This window comes from Phoxinus phoxinus (genome assembly GCF_949152265.1).
Source record: "Phoxinus phoxinus genome assembly, chromosome: 2".
Classification (NCBI taxonomy): Eukaryota; Metazoa; Chordata; class Actinopteri; order Cypriniformes; family Leuciscidae; genus Phoxinus; species Phoxinus phoxinus.
In genome coordinates this window covers 32,395,690-32,414,745 of record NC_136877.1, presented here as the reverse complement: position 1 = coordinate 32,414,745, position 19,056 = coordinate 32,395,690, and the positions used below count along the sequence as shown (strand labels likewise).

Genomic DNA, 19,056 nt, shown 5'->3' with positions numbered 1-19,056 from the left:
CGGGAAGCAACCGGCTCGACACGTATGCTATAGAATCTAGCGAATGTGTTTGGTGTCGTTCAGCCCACAGCTCTACAAACATCTGTCAGCGAGGCACACTGTGCCAATGCCCAGGAAGCAGCTACACTCCGAGTGGAGTGGGCTCACAACCCAGGGGGCATGGTGCATCTTGGGAATGACACGACAAGATGATGGCATCCACTATCCAGTGGTCCAACCTCTGCTTGAAGACAGCCTTTCCCTTCTGCTTGTCTCCGTAACAGACATTGAGTTGGTCTGAGGTTCAGAGGCTTTGTGTTCTGTCCACAAATAACCCCAAGGAGTGGACGAGACAGAGAAAGCCAGGGCTGGGTCTGCCTCCTCCGTAAAGGCACCTGGTCCCGAAAGGGAGTGGTAAGAACTAGGGCTGGGTATTGACACAAATTTCACAATTCAATTAGATTTTGATTCACAAACTTGCAATTCGATTCGCAGTAAAAAAATTGCTGTTTTACTGATGTCATTCCACGGTTGAAACACTAATTGAGCAATTCCATGTGACATGATACGGATACGACAAGTTGTATCTTTTAACACACTTTCAGATCCTCATTCATGTTTATTTTGCGCTGTAACTGGTATTATTAAGGTAGAAAATAAGATTACGTGCGCTCCGTGCTGCTGTTTCTCTTGAGCTGAGCTACGCCAGAGCGGTCTCACGCCACAGCGCCAAAACGGTAATTACGTTTTTGAATTTCATACGAAAATGGACGTATTTTACAAAGGTTATTGCGATTTATACAAAAAGATTATTGCAATTTATTGGATGGGATGCACGCTACAATGTTCCATTCATTCATCAACTGAAAACAGGATGACTAATCGATTCTGGGAATTTAAGAATCGATATCAGTTCGTAAAAATGAGAATCAATTAAAATCAATTTTACCCAACTAGCCCTAGTAGGAACCTTGGACACATGTCCAGGCGGGGTCTCAGGATAATGTGAGAGTTTAGCCGGCCCGAAACCCAGGCACGATTCGTCGACTGAAAATGCGTGCATGTCCCCTATCCTCTTAGGCCAAGCAAGCAGGAGAACTGTTTTTAAAGACAGGACTTTTAACTCAGCTGCCTGCAGGGCTCAAAGGGAGGTCTCTGCAGTGCGGTCAGCACCAGAGATAAGTCCCAAGAGGGTATAGGGGGCACAAGGCAGATTCAGTCTCCTCGCTCCCCTCAGGAACCTAACGATCAAGTCGTGCTTTCCCACAGATTTCCCATACACTGCATCATGATGTGCGTCAAAAAGAGGCAACATACACTTTGAGGGTGGAGGGAGACAGCCCTCGCTCCAACCCACCTTGCAGGAAAGAAAGCACGGAAGTGACCGAACACCTTCGGGGGTCATGCATGCATGAGCATGCCTCATAGAGGGTGCTCTCGCAGAAGTGATAGTGTCAATAACTTTTTGTTTGTTTGAGGTAGATTACCTAGAACCTCCGCGTCCCGTCCATTTGGGACCAGACATGGAGTTTTCCAGAGGTCTGGACGTGGGTGCCAACGGTGCCCCGTCCCTGAGAGAGGGTGTCCTCCCTCAGAGGAATGGGCCAAGGAGGGGCTGTCGAAAAGAGCATTAATTCGAGGAACTAGGTCCGGTTGGGCCAATAAGGGGCAACTAGCAATACCTGCTCCTCTTCCTCTCTGACTTTGCACAGTGTCTGTGCAAGAAGGCTCATTGGGGGAAACGCATACTTGCAGAGGCCCTGGGGCCAGCTGTGTGCCATTGCCTTCATGCCGAGGGTCTCCTCGAACAGGGAGTAAAACAACAGGCAATGGGACGAGTCCAGAGAGGCAAACAGATCTATCAGTGCGGCCTTGAAGTGGTCCCAGACCAGCTGGACCACCTGGGGATGGAGTCTTCACTCTCCCTGGGCCACAGGCTGTCGCGAGGGCTCATCGGTGGCACGATTGAGCAGGCCGGGAATAAAAGTGGCATGAAGCGACCTCAGAACCTTCTGACTCCATAGGAGGTGGTGGCGGGTTAGTTGCGACATGCGAGGGAAGCGTAGCGCAATGGTCAAAGTGTTGTCCTTAAGGACCAGTAGATGCTTGCCAAGCAGTGGCATTTTGAGGTGTCTCAAAGCAAGGTGTACTGCTAGCAACTCGAGGCAGTTGATGTGCCAAGGAGTTGGGGGCCCGTCCAGATTCCTGTTACTGCATGCCCGTTATATGTGGCCCCCCAGCCGGTGTTGGCCTGGAGGAACGAAGGTCTGATCATGGGCTGAGGGCTTGGCAGCAGGCCAAGGTGATTATCACATGGAGCGTGCCGCTCTGCCACGGCCACCTCGGGACTCGGCCGTGAAGCCAGTGCTGAAGCGATCTCGTATGGAGCAAGCCGAGTGGCGTTACTGCGGCTGCCATATGCCCCAGGAGCCTCTGAAAAATTTTCAGTAGACCACTGTTCTGCTCTTGACAGTATTCAAGCAGTTCAGCACCAACCGTACACTTTGATCTGTGAGGCGTGATCGACTGTTGGACCGAGTCCAGCTTCATACCGAGAAAATAGAGTTTGCTCTTTTCTCAGTTGACCTGAAGACTCAACTGACTGTGGAGCAGTAAGTCTCTGCGTTTACAAAACTGCTCTCGAAACTGTGCTAGTATCAGGCCAGTCGAGATTGTTGAGGACACGAACACCTTGCTCTCTCATGGAAGCAGTGGCCGCTTCCGCGAGCTTCATAAAGACGCAGGGTGACAGGGCCAGCCCGAAGGGTAGGACACTGTACTGATATGCACAACCCTCGAACGCAAGTCACAGGTATGGCCTGTGTTGCGGAGGATGGAGACATGCAAGTACGGGTCCTTCAGGTCGATCGCTGTGAACCAATCTCGGGGACGGATGCGTTTCTGCGTTAGCAACTTGAACAGAAGCTTGTGAAGGGCCCGATTCAAGAATCGCAGGTCCAAGATTGTCTGTAACCCACCTCCTTTCTCTTGTTTACAATAAAGTATGGGCTGTAAAAGCTAGTATGATCGGTTTGGGAAACACTCTCAGGCTTCAACGAACTGGGCCAGAAGGACCAGAGACATACCCTAGGTGGGGCAGCAAGGTGGAGGACAGGGAACCAGCTCGGAAGGCCCGGGGGTGGCCCGAAGCAGGGTCTGAGTGTGCTGTGCAACACTTACCTGTCTCCACGGGTCGGCAGGGGGGTGTGTGAGAAGGCATTTGACCGGGTCCTCGAACCGCTGCCGGCTGGCGATACAAGAGGGGGCTGAGGGGTGCAAGGCTTTTCAGGGTCGCACACTGCCAGTCTAGCCCTCTTGGTACCCATTTGCTCTTTCTTTGAAAATGCAGGTACCGCTGGAAAGCCAGTGGGGGAACACAAAGACAAACAAAACAGAGATTCTCCATCCGCCCTTTCCCCGGGGGTAGGGAGTGGTTTGGTGACTATCTCCCGAAGAGCTCCTTCCTCCATCCCTGGGTGGCCCGTCTTCAGTTACGCTTGCACTGGCGCTTGCCACCTGGCTTGGCAGCGCCTGAAGCGGGCTGGGCGGCCCATCTGCGGCTGGCTCCACGCTGAGGCCTAGGTATAGGCTGCTGCGGTGGGCCAGCGGGAGCGGAGGCGGCGGCAGGCGTACACCCTTGGCGACGAGCAGGGGGAGGATCTGCCACCGGCGGACAGGTGGAGGCAGCAGCAGGCCGCCAGGGCAGGATGTGCCGGATAGCCTCCGTCTGCTTCTGGGCGGCAGAGAACTGTTTAGCAAAGTTCTCCACTGTATCGCCGAATAGCCCAACCTGAGATATGGGGGAGTCCAGGAACCGAACCTTGTCCGCATCCATCATGTCGGCCAGGTTGAGCCAGAGATGGCGCTCCTGGACCACTAAGGTGGACATCGCCAGACCGATCGTGCAAGCTGCAACCTTCGTGCCCCATAGGGCGAGGTCAATTGCGGTGCAGAGCTCACCCATGAGCTCACAATTCGATTTTTTTATTTGTTTTTTCTTTATTTGAAAGGGGACAGTGTACATTAATCAACATAAAAATGTAAATGTACCCGAGTTAGCTCAAAAGTGCTAATTTTCATCGGTAGTCCCCCAGCCAGGTGTAAAAAAGGCAGCCTTAAAAGTAATCACAAGTATAAAATCACAAGATAAAATTACATACAACACATTGTGGTTAATAAATAAATACAATTCATGTAAAATAATTATATAGTGTTTAAATGCACACAGAAAACATTAGTGCCCACAAGTTTGACTCTCTACAAGCCATTTTTTTTGCATTCTTTTTGAATGAAAAGAATGACAAAGACTCTCTAATGGTTTCCGGGACTGTATTCCATTGCTGAACTGCTCTAACGGAGAAGACAGCCTGACCAAAAGCTGTTTTTTTTCCGGGGGATGATGCAGTCTTCCCTCATTGCCCCTCTGGTTACCCTAACCTCACTGGATCTAAAATTTATAAAGTCACATAGAGGAGGAGGTGCTAAACCATGTCTGATTTTATAAATTAAACAGATATTTTTGAATTTAATGAGATTATCCCAGGTAAGTAACTGATATTTCCTCAGAATACTACAGTGGTGGTAGTGGTATGTTTTTTTATCCAGTATTTTTAATGCTTGTTTGTACAAGTTGTTTCTAATGGTTTTATTGTTGTAGAGTGGGTGTTGGACCAGCTTATTAAACAATATGTTATGTGGGATAAAATCATGGAAAAGAAATATAATTTAGCAGCTTCTGTTGAAAGGAAGTCTCTAATTAATCTGAAGTTTGCTAAACTGAACTTAATCCTATTACTAACTTTTTTATGTGAGTTTTGAAGTTGAGGTTTGAGTCTATATGTAATCCTAAATATTTATATTCTGTGACGACCTGTAATCTTTTGGGTTTTATATGTACAGTATATTGTTTTTTGAAAAGAACATGGTAACTGTTTTAGATATGTTCAATTGCAGACAGGATTGCTCAAGCCAGATTGAGATCAATGATATGGCCTCTGTTAGTTTTGAGGCAACTTCCTCTGTGGATTTTACATAGACCAAGACAACTGTGTCATCTGCATACATCAGAGTGTCACAGATCTTACACAAAGATGGTAAATCGTTAATGTATAAACTGAAAAGAATTGGACCTATAATTGAACCCTGTGGAACACCAGTTGATAATAGTAAGGGGGTAGAATTAAATCTGGGCTGTCCTCGTTCATATCCATGAGTGCCTGGGCCAGGTGGACCTGGAAAAGCACCATGTCATGCAAAGAGGAAGCGGCTTGTCCACAGGATTTGCAAGCCTTGCCCGTAAGAATGAACAAGAACTTACAGGCCGTAGAGGGGAGACAAGGATCCTCCTTCCATGAAGTAGCGGTCGTCCGGACACAGTTACATCGCGACAGACTTCTCCACTGGAGGGATAGCCTCATAACCCTTCACCGCTCCCCCGTCAAGGGCAGTGAGGAGTGAGGAACTACTTAGGCGGTTTCTGGCAGAGAAAGGTGCCATCCATTCCCTAGTGAGCTCCTCATGCACTTCAGGGAAGAAAGGCACTGGGGCGGCGGGCTACAAACCTGTCCAGCCCGCCCAGAGAAACCAATCATCCAACCAAGACGGTTTGGGACACGGTGGAGGATTCCACACGAGCTCAACCGCCTCGGCGGCCCTTTCTTGATCTGGATCCATCTCTGGATCTGGCTTGGGCAACGCTGCTCTCCCAGAGGGAGGCAGCACAGCCGAGTCGTCAGCTCACCCTCCGATGCTGCGACAGACATCCTGTCCTCTGGAGAGGCCCCGAATGAAACAGATGGTCGGTCCACTGCAGAGAGACCAGTGTGCTCAGCAGGGAACTCCACCGGCTGCGGTGCGAACGAGGAGTGAGGGAAACTGTTTAGAAAAGTTCTCCACTGTGTCGCCGAATAGCCCAACCTGAGATATGGGGGAGTCCAGGAACCGAACCTTGTCCACATCCATCATGTCGGCCAGGTTGAGCCAGAGATGGCGCTCCTGGACCACTGAGGTGGACATCGCCAGACCGATCGTGCAAGCTGCAACCTTCGTGCCCCAGAGGGCGAGGTCAATTGCGGTGTAGAGCTCACCCATGAGCTCACAATTCGATTTTTTTATTTGATTTTTCTTTATTTGAAAGGGGACAGCGTACATTAATCAACATTAAAACAACGTAAATGTACCCGAGTTAGCTCAAAAGTGCTAATTTTCATCGGTAGTCCCCCAGCCAGGTGTAAAAAAGGCAGCCTTAAAAGTAATTACAAGTATAAAATCACAAGATAAAATTACATACAACACATTGAGGTTAATAAATAAATACAATTCATGTAAAATAATTATATAGTGTTTAAATGCACACAGAAAGCATTAGTGCCCACAAGTTTGACTCTCTACAAGCCATTTTTTGCATTCTTTTTGAATGAAAAGAATGACAAAGACTCTCTAATGGTTTCCGGCACTGTATTCCATTGCTGAACTGCTCTAACGGAGAAGACAGCCTGACCAAAAGCTGTTTTTTTCCGGGGGATGATGCAGTCTTCCCTCATTGCCCCTCTGGTTACCCTAACCTCACTGGATCTAAAATGTATTAAGTCACATAGAGGAGGAGGTGCTAAACCATGTCTGATTTTATAAATTAAACAGATATTTTTTAATTTAATGAGATTATCCCAGGTAAGTAACTGATATTTCCTCAGAATACTACAGTGGTGGTAGTGGTATGGTTTTTTATCCAGTATTTTTAATGCTTGTTTGTACAAGTTGTTTCTAATGGTTTTATTGTTGTAGAGTGGGTATTGGACCAGCTTATTAAACAATATGTTATGTGGGATAAAATCATGGAAAAGAAATATAATTTAGCAGCTTCTGTTGAAAGGAAGTCTCTAATTAATCTGAAGTTTGCTAAACTGAACTTAATCCTATTACTAACTTTTTTTATGTGAGTTTTGAAGTTGAGGTTTGAGTCTATATGTAATCCTAAATATTTATATTCTGTGACGACCTGTAATCTTTCTCCAGATATTAAAATTTCGGGTTTTATATGTACAGTATATTGTTTTTTGAAAAGAACATGGTAACTGTTTTAGATATGTTCAATTGCAGACAGGATTGCTCAAGCCAGATTGAGATCAATGACATGGCCTCTGTTAGTTTTGAGGCAACTTCCTCTTTGGATTTTACATAGACCAAGACAACTGTGTCATCTGCATACATCAGAGTGTCACAGTTCTTACACAAAGATGGTAAATCGTTAATGTATAAACTGAAAAGAATTGGACCTATAATTGAACCCTGTGGAACACCAGTTGATAATAGTAAGGGGGTACAATTAAATCTGGGCTGTCCTCGTCCATATCCATGAGTGCCTGGGCCAGGTGGACCTGGAGAAGCACCATGTCATGCAAAGAGGAAGCGGCTTGCCCACAGGATTTGCAAGCCTTGCCCGTAAGAATGAACGAGAACTTACAGGCCGTAGAGGGGAGACAAGGATCCTCCTTCCATGAAGTAGCGGTCGCCGGACACAGTTACATCGCGACAGACTTCTCCACTGGAGGGATAGCCTCATAACCCTTCACCGCTCCCCCGTCAAGGGCAGTGAGGAGTGAGGAACTACTTAGGCGGTTTCTGGCAGAGAAAGGTGCCATCCATTCCCTAGGGAGCTCCTCATGCACTTCAGGGAAGAAAGGCACTGGGGCGGTGGGCTACGAACCTGTCCAGCCCGCCCAGAGAAACCAATCATCCAACCAAGACGGTTTGGGACACGGTGGAGGATTCCACATGAGCTCAACCGCCTCTGCGGCCCTTTCTTGATCTGGATCCATCTCTGGATCTGGCTTGGGCAACGCTGCTCTCCCAGAGGGAGGCAGCACAGCCGAGTCGTCAGCTCACCCTCCGATGCTGCGACAGACATCCTGTCCTCTGGAGAGGCCCCGAATGAAACAGCTGGTCGGTCCACTGCAGAGGGACCAGTGTGCTCAGCAGGGAACTCCACCGGCTGCGGTGCGAACGAGGAGTGAGGGACCCACAAGATTTATCGGCCGGGGAACCCCTCACTGTAATCCTCAGATCACCCAACCCACACGGCACTTTAGCTTTCTTCTGGGAAGTTGGCCCAGAAGAAACACTAGAGCGGGGCATGGGAACGGGGACTCCTCATTCGCGGACAAAGGTGAGTCTCGATCTCAACACCGCGATGGTCATGTTCCCGCTGTGGGAACATGACTCATCCACAAAAGCTGCTTCAGCGTGCTGTAAGCCCAAACACGTGATGCAACCATTGTGACCGTCAGAGGGGGACAGGGCACGACCGCATCCAGAAACACACGGATGGAGTGGCATCTTGAAAAAGACGCAAACGCACCCGTGTTGCTCTTTCAGGAAATGGGACCCTTCACCAGTGCCGGAGCACACAGGGGAATGATCGCGGCAACACTGACAAGAGATGGTGCAGCCTATAACAATGAAGCACTCACTTCTTTGCCCTCTAACCAACTGTCAACAAACACACAGAAATGGTGCTGTTAAAACAGCAGTTGAGAGCTTAGAAACTCGGAATCACCGCTGCACTCGTGCTGTAGAACCACCAGCACTGGGAGAGTCTTCCAGAAGAACAGCGACACACTTGCTCGTTGAAAACTGCAACCCTATTCAGAGACATCAACACCGATCGGCTCCGAAGCGAAAGACAACTGGTGCGTGTATCCACTTTTGTATTTATACCCACACTGCGTGGCAGAGCGTGAGATCCAAATCTCGCACGCCAATGTGCATTGGCTTGTTTTAACAATACTCAAAGATGACAGGCTCCCTAAGGCTTCGACTACGTCGAACGTGACCGAACTGAAAGGGAACTCCCTGCTTCTACTATAGGTTCTTAAAGAACAAGTGTATTTTGGTCATTAATCACAGTGAACACATACTTTATTAAGCCCACATATTTTGAGAAATATTTAAAAAAGGATTACCTCCAGAACTTGTTGCCAGCAAATAAGTAAGTCTTCTTGCTCTTGTGGAATGAGTAGGCAGCATCAATCCTATGCAAATCTGAAGGAAGACCCATACTGGAGATCTTCTTGGGATAGTCTCTCTCCAGAGTACTGCCAGAATATACCCACATCTCATCATCTAGAGAAACAATTAAAATATTTTAATGAAAAAACAATGACAAATAATGAAAAATTATTCACCAATAAAAAAGAAAAATCGATGTATTTTTTAAATAAAAACATACAGTAAAAAAATTATATTATGAAATATTATTACAATTTGAAATAACTTGTTTTCTATTTTAATATATTTTAAAATATTATTAATTCTTTTGATGTCAAGTCAAACATTTTCAGCATCATTACACCAGTCTTCAATATCACATGATCCTTCAGAAATCATTTTAATATACTGATTTGATGCTCAAGAAACATTTTAAATTATTATCATTGTTGAAAATAGTTGTGATGTATTTTTGTGGTAACCATAATTTTTTTTTAAGGATTCTTTAATGAAGAAAAAGTTCAAAAGAATAGCATTTATTTGAAATAAACTTTTTGGTAACATTATGAATGTCTTCACTGTCACGTTTAATCAATTTAATGCAGCCTTGCTGAATAAATGTTTTAAACCCTTCAAAACCTGTGCCCATTGGAATGGACATCACATGTTGTTTTGGTTTAAACCAATAATGACATGCATGACTAACCGACTAGACAAGAGGAACAGTAAGTTTTTTCTTTTTCTTTCTTAGCTTATAAACTTATTTTTTGGTCACATTAACTTATGTGTTATACTATTAATATTATTATTATAATCTTAATAGTATCAAGTGATAATATTCAAAGTTAATTTTAAACATCTTTCAGAGTTGTATAACACAATAAAATGTATATTGCAATGGACATCAGGTCTTGAAAGATATCACCACGAACCTTAAAACGTAAAAAAAAAAAAAAACAGTTTGGGAAGTTTGTGCAAGCAGTTCAGAGCTAAATTACAGAGCTACAAATTCTAATGTTAACGTAGTAATGATTTACAATTTGGGAGCACTAATATGCATTATTATATATTCTCTGTTAGAGTGTCCTGAACTGGATATGTCAAGTCTGTTTTTAGTTTGGTTTCACATTCATGTTTCCATCCCTGCGTCCCAATGTTCATACTATCCATCCTAAATAGTATGTGAGATTAAAATGAATGTGTCCCAAAGCATAGTATGTTGAAAAGAGTATGTCCCCGGATTGCCTACTGTTTCCGGTAGATTTTCGAAGGGTGGATCCGTGCACACTATTATGGCTAATATTGCCCACAACCCCTTGTGCTTTGGAGGACGATTCTGTTCAGAACTACAAGTACAAGAAAAAATACCATTTTCACCAGAACAAGTTATTTAACCATCCAAATGATAAATGATTTCTAAACAAATAGTTGAAATAGTTGCCAAGTTCCCCTTTAATGTTATCCGTGTTACATTTCATCTGCAACAACAATGTGAACTTTTATAAAGATCTGTTTGGCTAGAGTTCATCTTATCATAAATAATGTTTATTTGTTATCTTACAGTTGAGTATTCATTTGTGATGACTTTTTATTCAGTTATTGATACTTTGTGAGGTAATTTGTGTACAGATATATTGTATTCATACAGTATTCCTTTATTTATATATTCTACAGAGCACAACACAACTGGATAACATCACGTAACTTTCCCTACCATCCTGATATTGTAAATGGATGTCACTTACTGCCTGACAAGTGCTATTAAAGATAAGTTTGAAGAGGATATACTTCTCTCGTGCCTGATTCTCTTCCCAGGATCACAGTCCATAATTTACTTAACTTTAAATTAACAAAGGTTGCTAGAGGTGCTACTCTGCAACATATGTAATTAAACCACAATCCATCTCCAACATATAGTGCCTGCCAATATACAGAGAGTGTGATTATACAGAAATGTGGATTAAATACATATAAATGTCAGTGAATGTTAGATTTGGAAAGTTCTGTGCTAACTTGAATCTGTAAAAATGTTTTCTGTGACCTGTTATGGATCTTCTTGGTATCTCTGTTTGTGTGTTTTTGTATTCGCCACCATTAATTTGCCCTGCTGGTTGTCATAAATATAGCGGACAAGTCTTAAAGTCACATGACTGTAGTTGCGTCCCCTGGTTCTTTTATTCTGCCCTAAGAAAACAAGTGTGCATGTTCTGCATTACCTGCAAAGAAGACAGTCTTCTCCTCCAGAGGATTCTCGTAAGCTGCATCAATCTTCTCTGGAAGTTCACTCCAGAATGTAGCCACCAGCATGGGGCCTGTCGGCTTCCTTCTGACATCAGCCGACCTGAAGAGGAATCTGTAACAGGAGAGTTTAGAGTTAGACAAAGAAGAGAAAGAAAAAGAAAATGGCAACACTATATTTGTGCACATAAAAAAAGGTAAAAGGCAAATGAGGGAGAAAAGGGAGAAGAGATGAGAACGTGATAAGAAAGTAAGATGGAAAGAAGAGCCAGCGCCACACTCTAGCTACAATGAGGTGATTCACTGAGCAGATGTTTCTTATTATGGTTGAAGAGTGAGTTAAGAGGCAGTTGGACATGTCCAAACTTGCCTGCTGCCCCAGAATAAACCACAAAAACAATACCAACCAACCCAGAACTCTTTCCACTGACCTATTTTTCAAAAGGCCAAACATTTCAGCCCCAGAGGAGAAGACAGAGAACTCAGGACTCAGTGACTACAGCTCACTAGAGTGAAGTGAAGCTTCTGTGAGAAGCACACAGACTCGGTCTGGCAGCAATTATTTTACAGTATGTTACACTTATGTAACTTTTGGCCCTCTAGCAGTTAAAAAACAAAATGCATTTTGCGGAAGAACTTTGTTTTGGTTGTGCTTCTGCTCTGTGTGACTGCGAAATAAAATATCTATCCTACAGCTAATAAAACATTCATAATTAGTTTTAAAAGAGTTTAGATGTAAAGGATCTCACGCTGACTAGCTGAATACATTACAGTAGCTATACCCATTAATTGACACGATACTTCCTTGAAAATAAATTACAGCAGAGCTCTATAACAACCATAATGAAATGACCCTTCACAATAGATAATGCTTTACAATGAATTCTGTTAGAGACCTATATATAGCAATTTACTGTATCTGCTCGATTAAATACCTTCCTCACTTGTGCATCGCTTTTATATAACAAATCCCTCAGTTCTCGCCATCTCCGAAAAGCCAATGCCACGCAATTGTTTTTTGCTAGTTTCAGTCCAACGCAGTTATCATTTTCACGTCCTGCGCCATGTTGTTTAAAGGGCACCTATTATGACATTTAAAATGTTCCTAATGTTGTTTAGGGAGTCCCAAACAACAGTTTTACGTGCATGCAATGTCAAAAAACACTTTTGTTGTCGTATAATATGCATTTATTTTTACCTGATTTGCTCACCGACTCCCAAATGATTCGTTCAACGACACGTTTTTCCAAACCCCTCCTCTGCGCGACGCTAATCTGCGTTGATTGGTCAGATGACCCAGCAGTGTTTACATAGATAATACTTATTGTTTAACACGGAGTACAATGATGCTTTTATCAATTAAATTGTGTTATAATAATGATTATAGTCCACTGCTTTGTAGTTTGTAGTAAAAAACTAAAAATAAGATAAAGAATTTAATGTTATGTTAGCGAGGATAGCCCAGAGTATATTGTAAAAGCACAATCAGTCTTTGTTTGCATTAGCCCGATGCATAAACATAACGTTTTTACAAAAAAAAAAAAAATGCAGCTACGTTACTACGAGGTATTATTCTATTATTTAAGACAACTCCGAAAACAACGACAAACACTTCACATATCTCAATACAATTGTCATTGAAGACCTAGAAGCTAAACGGTGCTTACACAACAAACAGAATAATAATTAAGCATGCTACATAAAATATAAAAGCAAAAATTATTAATAACACTTGTTGTGATACGGAGGAGGAAGCTGATGCAAATACACTTGGAACTGAACCTTCCTTCAATATCAGTCGGCTCGCGAATCCAAGTTTGATTGCATTTAAAAAGCAATCGTCTTCAAAATGGCGCGAACAAAGCACAAGGCTCTGACTATTCTGTGGTATAGTTGTATATATGAATTGTAGCCACTTAGTCTTCAAATGCTCCTCCTTGGGCAGATGACTGCACTTCAGAACACAGCGTCTCGTCTGTTTTCCAGTTTTCCCTGGCCTTGGAGCGCAATAAGTGGGCGTATCGTATTCAAATAACTTGACAAGTTGACGTCATCTAGTCAGAGAAAAAGCTTCGGTCTTCTAACGATTCATAAAAATGACTCCGAGTCGACTCTTACTTTTGAAAGACAATACTTTATATACGGTGCACTTTCATATTTCAAACTTTGCAGGATGTTTTTGTTCACTTGGATCTATGTTAAACACTACATGAAAGGTAAATTTAAAAATTCCATAATAGGTCCCCTTTAAATAGCAAATGCATTTGCGCACATTTGTTCACCCATGTGTGCTGGTGAAAACGAGGTGTGTTTAGACGCATTGTTGGCGCGTTGCTATTTTGAGGCAACTGAAATAGACTGCATCACTGACCAACATAAACTTTTAGACCATGCGCGCCGACCATTTTTCCTGTCGTTAAACTACTGTAGCAAAAGTGGATTCAGACTTTAAACCATAGACCATGCTTAGATCGTTAAAACATACCCCATAGTGTAACTTTAAGATCACAGCACTAGGTTAGAGTTAAATTGTAATCAAACATTTTGCCCCAAAGCTTCACTTCTTCAGCTGTGAATCCCTCCCTTCTCTGTCTATGCAGTTAAACATTTTAACAGAACACTCTTGTAGTTAAAACACTAGTTGAGTTCAGCTCTTGTTTAAATCTGTCCTATGAACGAAACAATTCGAGACGAAAAATTCATTTTACCAAATCCCTCAGATGTGGCTCATAAATCTGAGCCAAAGATTAGATAAAATAAAAGACTTTCTGGTGCAGCTGAATAAACAAAACATTAGTGAACTTTTTGGGGGTGCGCTCTCTGGCCATACTCTCTTCTCTCTTTTCCTCCCTCTTTTTCTGTTGAATGGCTTAAACAGCTGTCACATTTATCCAGCTGGGTGAATATCTGAGATCTCAAGTCATCTTGCCCACATAGTAAAGTGAGACTTTCAGCTCCAGGGATCCTCAGATTCACAGAATTACGCTGTAATTTGATCATAACTCTATGATAATGACATTTCCACTGCTGAACAGTTTGAGTCCTAGCTTGCACAGACATATTCATCAGTGAAAATATGAGAGAGGTTCAGATATTTTGGGAAAATTGATTTTTAGGTGATTTTTTACTCCCATAGGCAGGAACCACCAGAAATCCCAAAATACAATATTATATCAATTATTTGGAATTGTGCATTTTACTATGAATGATACTTTTACTTTTTTAATAGCATTTAACATTTTTTAAATATAAATCCAGAAGAATTAAAATTAAAATAATAATTGATATTACAATAAACTCTAACATTTAGATAGGCTACTATTTATTTAAAATAAAAACACAAACAAATAACCAAAATACTTTTGGATAAAATCCTTTGGTAAAAATTAATAAATGTAAACATTGTAAACCCTAATCTCTAATTACTGCCTTAGAAAGAAAAAGGACTGTAAAGATAACGGTTTGTATATAGTGTATTACTGTATATTATACATGTTGTTTTATGTAAAGAAGATACATAAAAGGTTATTTAATGAATTACAATAATCAAATGAAACTGCTTTATTTTGATTTATGGAATGAACATGATGATCTGGATTATTTGGATTAGTTTTTCAGGATCTTGCTTAGAGGCAATAAGAGCCCACTGAGTTCTATACAGACATGCACTCATACCCATACTATGTGTGTGTGGTCCTGTGATCTCTGTGAATGCACAGCAGGCAGCTTTAAAACTGGAGGTGTGCGAAGGATAGTGGGTGGCTCTTTTTCGTTCCAGAGGTCCAGATCCATGAGCATGTTAGTGAAAATCTTTGACAGGACTCTTTATATTCTCCATATATTTGCTTTGGACACCCCTCCAACATGTTATAATGTATGATGCTTACCTCTAAATATCTGAGAAGTACGTGTAGAGAATGAATCTAAAGAAAAACGATTAAAATGAAGTCTGTACATATGTCTGTAGTTGGCAATTTTGAAATGGTCATGATCGTGTAATACATTAAAGCAGTCAGCAATTTTAGGATATGATGATATGGTAGGACCCATGATATGGTTATGTTTGTGCTAAGGTATTTTGATTTTGGGATGTGGGATCAGATCTGTGGACTTTCCCTTTTCTATCCAGTCTCACCACCACCACACTTACTTTTTTTGAATTCTGAACTAACAATGTGGCTAAAGCATCAGCATGATTATTCTCCTGTTTAAATCGTCATCCTGTTATTACAACCACTATAAAGACATTTCTCCTATCCATAATGATTATAAAAAGATATGCTGAAGTATTTTTTAATAGGCAGATAAACTGGGTCATGAAGTTTTCTCCAGATGGACAGGGGGCCATTTCCTGTGCATGCAAGTAAAAAGATTTTGAAACCACTGAAAACAGATGAATTGACCATTCCTTGCCAAATGAAATGCTCAAATGAAATAACTGCTACCCACAGTGTGCCTGGTATTTGCTGCTGTGAATCATGATGTTCTCTTTGACCGGTCAAATTATTACATAGATGTTTTGTGGACAAAAAGCCAAAAGCAAGCAGTATTGTGATCCTGTCTGAATATTCCAAAATGTGCTTTCCTTGTTATTTTCTATTATTAGGTTAATGTGAAAATTCTATTCAAGAGTCTCTTTGAAGTGGGTGGCCTTAATGAATTACCTGTCCTTAAAGAAGAAGATCTCTCCTCTGATCTGGGCTACAGCATCAAATATGATGTTTTCATTACATACATCCATTGGCGTGACCGGTGGGATGTGAGGGGGCAATGGTTTGTCTGTTGGCTCACCTGTACAAAGAGAAGTGTTAAGATGAATAAAGAAGTCAAAGATAAGCTTTCAAATTCGATTATAACTATCACAAAGAAAGAAAATGTATTATGAACATTATGAAAGTAATAAAATACATTAAACAAATTATTAGTTGCAGCTGATCATATGATTATCATCTTGGACAATTGACACTCACCATAGAGCTCCTGGATGCCTTTAACGTCATCATCAGACAAACTTAAGGTTTTGGTGAATGTGTAGATAGGAGCCATGAGAGCTCCAGGGTCCTCAGAGTGCTCCAAACCGAGGGCATGCCCAAACTCATGGGCCGCCACCAGGAATAGACTGTAGCCTGAGAAAAAAAAAAGAGAGATTTATTAATCTGGCCATAAAAAGTATTGCATCACAACATGACTCAGTAAGCCATAGAGTGACTGGGTATGAGAGCAAGTTTTTCTTTGTGCCATCAAAAGAACAGAATATTTGTGGCGAGCTAGACATTATATAAACAATGACACACAAGGATAAAAAATATCTCAATGCCACCTTGGTCAGGACAGAAACCCCACTTGCGGTCGTCATCAAAGCTTTTGGTCACGGCGCACCACATCTTCCCATCACTGCGTCCCGACGTGGTGCAGGAGTCGTATGTGTTGCCCAGAAATTTAAAGGGGAAGACACAGGGTGCACCTTCTGAATTTCCTCCGACTGTTGACATTGCTGTATAATTAAAATAAATACAAAATGGAGGGTTTTAAAAGTCTGATTCACAATTTATTTGAAGCATTCTAAACATTTAAAAAGAGCCAGAGTTTGTCACAGCTCTTGATTAGAACTAACTAACTAACTAACTAACTAACTAACTAACTAACTAAATGAATGAAAATGAAATAACAACAGAGCTGAACAACAACAACTGAGATAATAAGAGAGGCAAAATATGCATAGATAACTGTTTCAGTTAAGTATGTACTGTATCTGTTTTTCAAATATGATGTCACAAGCTATAACACAAGCTGCAACTAGTGGTAAACCCATGTATTAGATCATGGCTTTTGAACCTAAAGAAAAACTACAGGACTGGAGCTTAGAGAAGCATTAGGGAGGAGTCCGTCTCAATTACACAGACTCAACAGTCTGAATCGCACTGACTTAACAGACTCAAAATGAAGGTCACACTAGTTTCATGGCATAAACAGAGCTGTGTTTTGTTAAAGTTCAGCTAAAATATGGGACTGTGGTCCAACGCTCCAATTTAAAGTGATGGTTTGCATCACACTGGACTTGTTTTTCTGACTCTTTTATTCAGCGCACACACTCATACACAAATATTAAGAGAGGGCTGCATTCCCAGGGAATTACAACCAGATGAAGATTTCTGTGCTTCTGGCTTGCTTATGCCAGATCAGTAACACAATGGAAAATATCCCGTAATAAGAAGAGAAACGTTTAGTCTTCTGGAAACTAAAGAGACTGACCTTAAAAACCAAATACATAAACCAATACACCACTGATTTGAAGTCTCTGGAATATCATTGTGTGTCCAGTCGGATAAATGGTGAAACATCCGGAGCAACATCTAAACATCTGTTGTTTTACATCTAGTGCTGGGTATCGATTCAAATTTCAAGAATCGATTCGATTCCGATTCTCAAGATCTTGAATCGATTATCATTATTCGATTCGATCCGATCTGATCCGATCTTATATTTTTAAAATCAATAGTTTTAACTGTTCATGAACAATCAAGTGTTTGTATTAAATAACATTCACAAACATACATTAATGTTGTAAAAATGTATTGTTCACTCAATGTATTGATGTTAGATAAGGCATTAATGTTAATGAATGGTGTCTTAATGTAGTGTTACCAACTAAACAGGAGATAAAACGTGTTTTATTTGATTTAATTGACTGTCCTTTTATTTAATCCAAAACTGCGTTCATATTTAGAAGGCCTTTTAAACTAGATACAACGAACCGCACACGATACCACTTTAGGGGCCGTTCACATATCGCGTTTTATGCGCGTGCAAATTCAGTGAGAAGCACTTCAATGCATCTCAACAGGTCATGTGACAAAAACAAGCCTGTTACGGCCTTTCCGTAACAACATGGAAAGCTCGGCCGAACAGCTGATCATAGCTGTACAGGGCGGCTTTTTATTTCTCATCTCAATGAATATATCTAGTAGTAAAGCTAATGCAAGGGCTAGAAATCAATTAATTATTTGATGATACTTCCTCGTCATCATGGAGAGCGCAGTTTGCACGAGTTTGCACCGCTTTGTCCTCTCAACAAGCGCGTGCTTTCCCTTTGCGTCTGTCGTTGCTATGCAACCATGAACAGAGGCGCGCCTGGAAAACGAATTTGCACGCGCAAAAAACGCGCTGTGAACGATTCATTCCTCCTTTCTTGTCAACAAGTGGATTCAGAGAAACCGCATTAGCAGCGCCGCCGGTCGCCGTGTCTCAGTGTGTTTATGGGGAAAATGTAGGCCTGTTATTAAATCGATCCTCTGAGTTACGGATCGATCTTTAGAAATTAATATGAAAATCGATTTAGAATTGGTGAATCGATTTTTTCAACACAGCACTATTTACATCAGTGTTTTTCCTTGCCACTGTCCCATTTGGCTTGCTTACTGTGAGGTTTGTAAGGCACTATTCTTTGTAAATCTGTTTGGAAGAGTATCCATTACGAAATTGAATTGTACTTTACATATTTAATTGAACAGAAACAAACAACCTGACTAGAACATATGACATGGGCAACTATAAATCTTCACACGTATACAGTGTCAGCTACTTTAATGACATAACATACACTACTGGTCAGTAAGATTTTCTAAATGTTTTTGAACCAAGTTTGCATTTATTTGACCATCCATACAGTAAAAACAGTAACATTTTGAAATATTATTGCAATTTAAAATAACCATTTTATTTTAATGCAATAAAATGTTATTTATTTCTGTGATGAAAAAGTATCTTAGTTAAGTTAATCTCTCTCTCTCTCTCTCTCTCTCTCTCTCACGCTCATATATATATATATAAAAATACATACATACAGACCCTCAA

General features: G+C 41.6%; 1 protein-coding gene across 2 annotated transcripts in view; it reads right to left on the bottom strand.

Annotated features, from left to right (window-relative positions):
• Positions 1–19,056, bottom strand: part of mmp2 (matrix metallopeptidase 2) — a 28,304-nt gene that overhangs the window by 4,019 nt on the left and 5,229 nt on the right. For both annotated transcript variants that reach the window (XM_079586255.1, XM_079586254.1), the window contains 5 exons: positions 16,523–16,696; positions 16,173–16,328; positions 15,867–15,993; positions 11,181–11,317; positions 8,940–9,099 (listed from right to left, as the gene is read on the bottom strand). In XM_079586255.1, coding sequence (XP_079442381.1) covers positions 8,940–9,099; positions 11,181–11,317; positions 15,867–15,993; positions 16,173–16,328; positions 16,523–16,696 — 754 coding nt within the window. The remainder of the gene's footprint in view (positions 1–8,939; positions 9,100–11,180; positions 11,318–15,866; positions 15,994–16,172; positions 16,329–16,522; positions 16,697–19,056) is intronic.